This window comes from Anguilla rostrata, chromosome 4, assembly GCF_018555375.3.
Source record: "Anguilla rostrata isolate EN2019 chromosome 4, ASM1855537v3, whole genome shotgun sequence".
Taxonomy (NCBI): domain Eukaryota; kingdom Metazoa; phylum Chordata; class Actinopteri; order Anguilliformes; family Anguillidae; genus Anguilla; species Anguilla rostrata.
In genome coordinates, this window is record NC_057936.1 from 4,169,350 (window position 1) to 4,179,001 (window position 9,652).

The window sequence follows — 9,652 nt, forward strand, 5'->3', positions numbered from 1 at the left end:
GTCTTGCTACAAGCTTCTGCAGTCGGTTTGCCCTCAGCTAGAGGTACGTACAGTGCAGTGCCGGCCCCCTGGTCTAAACTGCTTCAGAGACTTGAATCAAACTGTTATTTTTAGTATTTCTGAAACCCTTTAGAACCCTAGTGATTCTCAGCGATATCTTTTTAAAACCGAAAGTATCTCATTAATTTCTTTTTGTTGTCTGGTGCCCTCTGTAGGATGGGAGTACTAACAGCAGCCCGATATTCTCCTCCGTGGAGAACAGCTTTGAGCAGAGCAAGCACACGGTGAGACTCCGCCTCCTCTACAGACTCCTCCCCTCACAGTTACACAGCCGTCGGTGCTGACGCTCTCAGAACCCGGGCCGCCAGGTCTGCAGAGATCTCACAAAACCACCACCAATCACCTTAACGTCTGAGAACAGCGCTTACTCCGGTAGCCATTAGGCCAGTGATCTTCATTTCCAGTCCTGGTGGGTCCGCATAAGCACAGCAGGCTCTGCTGGTTTTTGTTTTTCCCCTTAAAATCGGCAACCGGTTCACGCCCCAGAAAACAGGTGAGGTGAGTTAACTGATTTAACTGATCAATTAAATGTCCAAGTGACAAAAAAAATCTGCAGACCCCGCGGCTACGCTAGCGCCAGGACTGAAGATCACTGCGTTAGGTACACCAGGGGCATGCCAGTCTACAAACCGCTCAGATTCTCAGAGCACAGTAGTGTGACACATTTCACGCAGGTCTCTCCTTCTCTCTTCTTCACCCGTGTCTCACCGTTTACGTTTGAATCACCTGCTCCTCTCCTCCTCATCCCTCCTTTTCCTCTCCTCCTCATCCCTCCTTCCTCTCCGCAGAACTCCAGTCAGTCCAGCCTGGAGGACAGCTTCGACCAGCTGGACCGCGGAGACTGCGGCCTCCTGCTGAGCGCCCAGCCCAGCCCAGCGAAGGTGTCCCGAGGTTAGTGCTGGGGTCCAGAGGTCCGGGGTCCGGGGTCCCGGGGTTTGGGGTCCGGGGTTTGGGGTCCGGGGTCCGGGGTCCGGGGTTTGGGTTCCGGGGCCTGGGGTCTGGGGTCTGGGGACCTGGCCTGTCGCCACAGCTGGGGGAACCGCCAACTGTCACGCCAGCACGCTAACGCCACCTGCACCTGTCAGACCATGTGAACTCTTACCTCAATTCCCTCTCCTTAACGATAAAGATATTTACATTTCAGCCTTCTGATATGTGGCCTGAGTCAAGTTTAACTTTTTTATGTCGTAGTTCCTCTTGCCTTCCTGTAATAGATGCGTATATTTTTTTATAGACAACGCCTTGCGTGTTACAGCTGACAAACGTGGCAGTTTCGCGGTTTTTTTTTCCTCCCCTGTATCTTTCACTTCTGCAACCTGCTGTTGGCCTACTTAAAAGCTGCTTGTTGTGTGCCTCGCCCGATAAGTTTTACTGCTAATTTAAGCGGCTTAATCTCCTTGAGTACACTGGGCTGTTATCCAACTGGCTGCTGCTGCGTGCTAGCGCAGGTGTAGCACGGCCTTTCGTGCTTAATCCGCTCCTAGCCGGCCGAGGCTAGCTCACGCGTGGGCGTGCGCTGATATTAAAATTCCGTAGTAGATTATCTTGGCCAAGATATTTCACAATATTATCTTTGTTATTATTGAAATAAGTTTCAATAGGTATTTACTTAAAAATACCTGTTAAAAAACATGTTTTACAGAGCATGTTTTATGTAAAAATGTTAACATTTTGGCCATGCCAATAACTTGTTTCGGAATTCAGAAGTAAATATGAACTGTTCGGCCTGTTTTTAAACAAAACAATAACTGTGAAGCTTATTCAGAAATAAACGTTAATATTTTGGCCAGCTTATATATATACACTACATAGTTTCTGGTGACCTTATCTCCTGCTGTGGTGATGCATGACCTCCGCATTCTGCCATGGCATTACGAAAACTTTATGTCACTGTGCCCACTGAGTGTCAGGGAATAAGAAGTGCTCCCCCTATGTCTGTAGCCGATATTACTCTCATTCAGTTATGTTGGCGGTTGACCAATGCTAAGATGCAACACAGCTGGTTATTTTGGTTATGATGGTGATAAAAATTTATGATGATTTAATAACCATGTTTTTTTATCGAGATATATGGTTATATTGTTTATCGTCCTATCACTGGTCCTCAGCGACAGTGTTTTAATGTGACCGTGCCTGTGTGTCTAATCCCTCAGAACCAGTGCATCGTGGGAACAACACCACCTCGAGCAGTCCTCAGAGGGAGAAGGAGGACAGCTCCACAGAGGAGGACGCAGGTATCCCACAAACCCCTGTGCAAACATTGGATAGAGCCAGACTTCACATAGTCTAGTCATTTCTATGGTGGACTGTTGCTAAAAGTAACAACAGAGCAATAACGCAGTCACCTGTTGTGAAAGACTCACTTTTCAGGTTCGTAACTGTAAGTTACCATGGCCCTGATCAGGTTGACACACTAACACGTGTTGCCCATTAACTTAAGGGGATGTGCTTTGCTAATGAACCAATGGTGGTTAGACAAACCTTGATCTCATACAGGTGGGGAACCAATCAGAGGTGGCAGACCAAACCAGCTGAACAGCTGATATATAACACAACTGTCTGTTGCAAACAAATCTGAAAAGCTGTCAATTCCCTCTCAAAACACCATAGAGAGTGTCTGGGGTTGTGACTACCTGTGTTACAGTGGTAGTCAACAAAGAAGAGAGCGAGCTTACCCACTTCCTCTTACTTTGGTCAAGTGCTATGCCAGTGAACATTTGTGTGCTTAAAAGTGGGTGTAACCCAGCTACACTTGCTTGGAAAGTGAAAGTTTTTTCTAGCCGACTAGGACGTAGCCAGGCTATATCCAGATAAAATCTGAGCTATATTGCGGTCAGCCTAGTCTGTTTAAGTCAAAACGTCTCTGGACCTAGATTACCACCCCTCTTGATGCTCTTGCTCGCTAAAATGTCACCTTGTGCTCAGCGGTTCACGTTTAGCCGCATGTGCTTTATCCGACTGCTGATTGGCTGTCTCCGTTCCAGCAGGCGGCTCTTGGGTCTGGAGTGTCACGGAGAACGTCAGAGCTCACCTCGTCCAGAGGCAGTCCAGCAGCCTGAACACCCTCCTCTTCATCTACCTGCTGCTGTAAGTCTGCCCTTGTGAGGCCGTGCTCGCTGTCGCTCTCTCAGACGGCGCCCCTCCCTGCCGTAAAAACACGTCCCGGCAGGTTCCGGATCAGTCGTTCAATCGTGTACGCGAATCGTGTACGTTACCGGCAAGCACGGGCACTATAAAACACGTTAATACTCATTCTTGGGGGGAAAAAAAAGTACACGTGTAAAGGTTACTGCCTGAGGTGTTTTTCTGATTTGTAATGATCAGCGTGAAGGAAAACAAGTTTTCCCTAGAGGGCCTCTGGTGGTGTTGTTGGGCGTCAGGTGTTTGGTTAGGTGCGCTAAGATAAAAATGGTCTGCTGGGTTTCCGGGTTCGCTGGGTTGATCCGTTTTGATCCTTTTTGATCTGCTCTGTCCAAGGTGAGGCAGGAATTTAGCATCATAGACTCTATAAACTGGCCAGATGATCAGCTCCTGCATTCCCTTCTGTCTTCTGCGCTTCTTTACTGTGGGAGCCTCCGGTGCTATATCACAGTGCACAATGTCCATCCGCCGTGTTTTTAGCACTTCCCGTAGTCTTGTGCCTTTACTGAGCCCCCAGGAGAGCGGTTCAGGCTGGAAAGGGCTTCGGGCTTTGAGCAGCGGGGAGACGGAACTCAGAGGGTTGAGAGCAGGGAGTTTAGTGTGGGGCAGGTGTGTGGAATCTGTGCTGAAACGAGGCGGGACGGGTGATGTACGATGGGGGTAGGAAACCGGGGGGCGGGGTGAGAGGGGGTGTAGAGATCGATGAGTAAGAACGGGCAGGACGGGTGATTAGGCGGGACGGGTGATTAGATGGGGTAGGAAACGGGGCGGGGGGGGGGGCGGGTGAATGATATACATGAGGTAAGAAACGGGGCAGGACGGGTGATTGATGTACGGGGCGGGACGGGTGATGTACGGTGAGGGTAATTTGGGGCTCTGCTTGTTTCGGCCACAGGGTGGTGCTGTTGCTGCTCTCCTCTGGGTACATCGGCCTGCGGATCGTCGCCCTGGAGGAGCAGCTGACCTCCCTCGGGGCGCTGCCGGAGTTCTCCCTACAGAACCGGTAAGTGGCAGTGCCGTATAGCGGCTAGGGGAGTGGGCTAGTAACTTACAGAACCGGTAAGTGGCAGTGCCGTATAGCGGCTAGGGGAGTGGGCTAGTAACTTACAGAACCGGTAAGTGGCAGTGCCTATAGTGGCTAGGGGAGTGGGCTAGTGACTGTGCAGAACCGGTAAGGGGAGGGTGATTAGTGGGGTTTGAGGGGGGGGAGTGATATATTACAGAGGTAAGAAACGGGGCAGGCGGTGATTGATGGTAGGGGTGGGGCGTGATGTAACGAGGTAATTGGGGCTGCTTGTTTCGGCCACAGGGTGGTGCTGTTGCGCTTCCTTAGGTACATCGGCTGCGGACGTCGCCTGGAGGAGCAGTGACCTCCTCGGGGCGCTGCCGGAGTCTCCTACAGAACCGGTAAGTGGCAGTGCCGTATAGCGGCTAGGGGAGTGGGCTAGTAACTTACAGAACCGGTAAGTGGCAGTGCCGTATAGTGGCTAGGGGAGTGGGCTAGTAACTTACAGAACCGGTAAGTGGCAGTGCCGTATAGCGGCTAGGGGAGTGGGCTAGTAACTTACAGAACCGGTAAGTGGCAGTGCCGTATAGTGGCTAGGGGAGTGGGCTAGTAACTTACAGAGCCGGTAAGTGGCAGTGCCGTATAGTGGCTAGGGGAGTGGGCTAGGAACTTACAGAACCGGTAAGTGCAGTGCGTATAGCTGGCTAGGGGAGTGGGCTAGTAACTTACAGAACCGGTAAGTGGCAGTGCCGTATAGCGGCTAGGGGAGTGGGCTAGTAACTTACAGAACCGGTAATTGGCAGTGCCGTATAGTGGTTAGGGGAGTGGGCTAGTAACTTACAGACCCGGTAAGTGGCAGTGCCGTATAGTGGTTATGGGAGTGGGCTAGTAACTTACAGAACTGGTAAGTGGCAGTGCCGTATTGTGGCTAGGGGAGTGGGCTAGTAACTTACAGAACCGGTAAGTGGCAGTGCCGTATAGTGGCTAGGGGAGTGGGCTAGTAACTTACAGAACCGGTAAGTGCCAGTGCGGTATAGTGGCTAGGGGAGTGGGCTAGTAACTTACGGAACCGGTAAGTGGTAGTGCCGTATAGTGGTTAGGGGAGTGGGCTAGTAACTTACAGAACCGGTAAGTGGCAGTGCCGTATAGTGGTTAGGGGAGTGGGCTAGTAACTTACAGAACCGGTAAGTGGCAGTGCCGTATAGTGGTTAGGGGAGTGGGCTAGTAACTTACAGAACCGGTAAGTGGCAGTGCCGTATAGTGGCTAGGGGAGTGGGCTAGTAACTTACAGAACCGGTAAGTGGCAGTGCCGTATAGTGGTTAGGGGAGTGGGCTAGTAACTTACAGAACCGGTAAGTGGCAGTGCCGTATAGTGGTTAGGGGAGTGGGCTAGTAACTTACAGAACCGGTAAGTGGCAGTGCCGTATAGTGGTTAGGGGAGTGGGCTAGTAACTTACAGAACCGGTAAGTGCCAGTGCGGTATAGTGGCTAGGAGAGTGGGCTTGTAACTTACAGAACCGGTAAGACATTGCTGGCGTACCCATCAGCAAAGGTATTTAACCTGAATTTTTTTCAGTAAATATTCAACCTGTATAAAATGGATACCGTGTAAGAATCCAAATCCAAAAGATGAGCAAGCCGAAATAACTAGCCAGCTGCTGCTAGTCAGTTTAAATGTTGATTTTTGTGTGAAAACTTGCCATCTGTGGATGCTCACGTTGAGTAGTTACGAGGCCTGTGTCTGCAGTGTAAAAACACGGGGCTGCGTGCATGGGCTTAACCACGATCCCAAGTAAAAAACTCAAATCTGTGTCTACTACACCTCTCTCCCCCCCCCCCCCCGCTCAGGTACAAGGACACATAGCCGGACGTCCCGGGGAAGAGGACAGGTTTTAAAGGCACGGCGGAGGGGGCGACACGGAGGCGTCCGAAGATCTGCCGAGGATCAGGTCCCCTAAAAAACCGAGAAGGACTGTCGCCTTCCGGGACGGTGCTGTAAGCGTGCCGCTTTTCTAACCGCACAGACGAACTCTACGGGAACGCCGCACTTGGTCTTCATGATTTCAGAGATTCGCTTTTTAAAAAGTCTCCCTGGGGGAGCGGGGGGGGGTGGGGGTGGGGGGTGCGGCCCGGCCCAGCGCGGACAGGGGTTCCTGCTGCACAAGCTCGCGCGGGCCGGCTGAGTTTCGTCAGCGAGCCGAGGGGGGGCCTTCGCGAAACCAGGAAGAGGCCGCCATGCGGAACCAAAGACAGTTGGCTCGGAGGGGCACTGGGGAAGAAACGGAGAGGCGCACCGGCATGTGTCGGCTGAGCCGATAACGACGGCTGCAGCGGGCGGTTCGGAAGGGGGGGGGGGGGGTCTGCGCCATGTGACCAGTGCGTTCTCACCGACGACGTGCCCCAGCTCGCTCTCTCCTGCTCCTGCTCCTGCTCTTGATCGTGGCAGATTTTACACGGGAGACAGAGTGGCCCGTCTGCATTCTCACCATCCAGGATTCCCAGCGAGAGACGGTTAAAACGGCGAGCCAGACACTTGTCGAACATCGGCGCTCGGGCGCGGGCGCATTTTCATCTAGCTTTATTTTCTCATTTGTATCTCTTAACGCATTACCTTTTTTGGAAGTGCATGTTTATCCAGTGTTCTGCGTATATATCTTATCTGCTTAGAAATTTGTTTCCTTACTACAGAAGTTACCAGCTGATGACTGAAATTAGACTTGTGGACCTGACATCAAAAGATCAGCCAGGATGGCATGCTTCTCAGCTCCTCTCTAGTGTGGGGCTCTCCTGATCTAAGGATTGTGATATTAATCCCTGAATGCATAACATTTAACACATTATTGATTCACACTCAAGAGTACATCAAGTAGCCTATAAGTATTGCTGGGCATGCTCAAAGTATGGTCAGGTTTATAAAACTAAAAAAAGGGGGCTTTTTATAGTAATTCTTTTTCTATTCATATTCTATACTTTGATCAAAAAATAGTTTTAATGTAAACAAAATAATCCTGATCAGGTTACACATTTGTCCGCAAAATATGCAAAGATGTGATGCAAAAAACATTTATACCATAGCTTCTGTTTGAGGGAATGACTGTCTCAAACAGCGACACATTGCATATATGTTGTGTTATGTTTGTGTGTCTGTGTGCGCGTGTGTATATATGTATACACACACAGAATATGAAAATATGCAATCCTTGTGTAATTTCGTGCCCTTACAATTTCAAAATGTGTTAAATTAAGAGTTACTATGAAGGGTTGGGCAGTAGGGCATTTCACATTTCACATTGTTTTTGGATGGAATCAGCTTCATGATCAACACCGATTATTTAAAAATGTACGGTAAAGTATAACCGAGTACATTTTTTAAAGATGCTTTCGAGTTTAACAAACGGTTTGTACTGTTCTTTAAAAAAAAAAAATAACGGACGCCGATCTGTGTAGCATCCCCAGCGTATTCCATTCAAGTGAGCGCACTTTAAACGTGTCGCAGGTGTCATGGAAACCGGAAGTGTTCGACGGGCCAGTGCTTCTCAGCCCTGGTCCTCGCGACCCGCTGTATTTGCTGTTTTTTTTTTTCGACCACAGTAACGAGCTCTGTATTGCGACGAGCTGCTAATTGTTCTTGATTTGAATTTTTACGTCTGTTGAAGGACGATTCACCCTCTTAATGCCGTATTATGTCAGAAATAGGTATGTGTACTGTATGCCTTAAAAAATGTCCCATATTCACATCCAGGAAATTCAAATGGGTAAAAACTAATTTATGCTTTCATTTACTGTGCTGTACGTACAGTGTGGGAAATAATTCCCAACTGAAAGAGGTCGCAGTTTTAACTGATCCAGTTACCAGCTGACAGGTGAAATCATTTGGGTCCCGTGTGCTGAGAGTGTGGAACCCTCAGGCTGAGTGTGTAGTGAAGTGAAGTGAGTGGAGTTTGCTGAAAGAAGAAAGAGAACACGGAAAAAAAAGTGCATTGTGCTAAAAGTAGTTTTAAAAACTCGGTTATGGTGAGCACATCTATTCCCCACGGCACGCAGGAACTGGCGCCGTGGGCTATGCATGGCGAATTGTGGTCACTCACTCACTCAGTCACTCACTCACGGACGACCTTTGAGGGACGTTTAGTGGGACGCGTGCGCAGGCGGCGCCGGCTGAAATGCGTCTGCGGAAGCGAGTTGCGCCGTGTGGGTCTGGACGGTTCCGTGCTGGTTTTAACAGCCGCGACCGATCAAGAGGATTGGCATCGCCCAAAACCAGCCTGGCATCGCCCAAAACCAGCCTGGCACAGCGAGTCCCACGGGACCAGGGTTGAGAAGCTCTGCGTTGGGCGAGGAGAGCAGCTGGTGTTAAACCGATGCTGCGGCCTTTTCCCTCAGGGGCGGGGCCTAATGCAATCCAGATTTTCTCCCGTTTCCCGTCGTGCTGATGCAATAGATCTGGAGTTTTCAAGCGAGCATCTGTTTTTTTTTTTTTTTGTGTGTGTGTTTGTTTTTTTTTTTTTTTTAGTGCGTCACCACCGTGTGGCGTTTCCCCCGCTCTAACGCGTTGAGAATCGCCGTCCAGGGAGAAAGTGGCTATCTTTATCAAACCAATGCAGTGATGCTGTCGTGTCCTTTCGTCGAATCGCTCTCTTTACCTCGAAACCGATTCAAGTCTTTTTGGGAGGTTCAGCCTTGCACTGCTCCACTATGAACGCCGTGTTGTCGGGACGCAGACATCGCACTTGTAAGACGGCCGTTTTAGCGGTGCTGTGATCGCGAATCCATTCAGGCTGAACAGGTAAGCGTACCTGCACCAATGCACGGAGAGCGATGGGAAAGGCACGGGGACTATTTTGAGCTTTACCCTTACGTGTGCTGCTGTTGTGAGACTCTAGGGGGCAGCGACAGCCTCGGAGACTCATTTAAGTTTGATTACCTTCAAACGGACGCAATGCAAAAAAAATGTGTGTAAGAAAATCAGTGAAGACCACATCATTTTGTGTTTTTGCACTACTTCAGTGTTGTAAATATTATTATTTTTTTGTATCAATTGAAATGTGCTCTATAATTCTACTTGGGTAATATGTCTATTTATTTGCATTCTGTGTAATTCAAAGCAGACTCTGTGAGACACGCTTTGATTCTGTTTGAAAAATAAATCAAATATTGGAAAAAAAGTATTTGTGTATATGTTCGTCTTCATAGCAGCAGAGATGCTAGCTTACAGTATCAGCAAAACCTCCAGTCCTAACGTATTCGACTCAAAATACCTCGATTATGCACATTGACATCTAGCCGCCATATTCGAGTCACATGGGTCTGCATGCCTGACTGATTTGACAGTCTACTATTTAGTTCTCCCAGATTTAGCAGGTGTTCGCAGCTACATTTTGACTTCATTTTAAGTATACAGCTCTATATTTAAAGTCCACCAGGGGCCTCATCTATAACAATGTT

The 9,652-nt window shown here is 49.2% G+C and overlaps 2 protein-coding genes across 7 annotated transcripts in view; both read left to right on the plus strand.

Annotated features, from left to right (window-relative positions):
- Nucleotides 1–9,163, plus strand: part of LOC135252248 (GRAM domain-containing protein 2B-like) — a 32,437-nt gene extending 23,274 nt beyond the window's left edge. For 4 of the 5 annotated variants that reach the window (XM_064330119.1, XM_064330116.1, XM_064330121.1 and 1 more), the window contains exons 7-13: nucleotides 1–43; nucleotides 216–284; nucleotides 849–951; nucleotides 2,214–2,294; nucleotides 3,045–3,147; nucleotides 4,097–4,204; nucleotides 6,056–9,163. The exon at nucleotides 1–43 is cut by the window's left edge and continues 29 nt beyond it. In XM_064330119.1, coding sequence (XP_064186189.1) covers nucleotides 1–43; nucleotides 216–284; nucleotides 849–951; nucleotides 2,214–2,294; nucleotides 3,045–3,147; nucleotides 4,097–4,204; nucleotides 6,056–6,071 — 523 coding nt within the window. In that variant the 3' untranslated portion in view covers nucleotides 6,072–9,163. The remainder of the gene's footprint in view (nucleotides 44–215; nucleotides 285–848; nucleotides 952–2,213; nucleotides 2,295–3,044; nucleotides 3,148–4,096; nucleotides 4,205–6,055) is intronic. The other variant, XM_064330117.1, reaches the window with a different exon arrangement.
- The window catches only part of LOC135252252 (thromboxane A2 receptor-like), a 99,302-nt gene that overhangs the window by 70,675 nt on the left and 18,975 nt on the right, over nucleotides 1–9,652 (plus strand). The gene's annotated exons all lie outside the window — the stretch shown is intronic.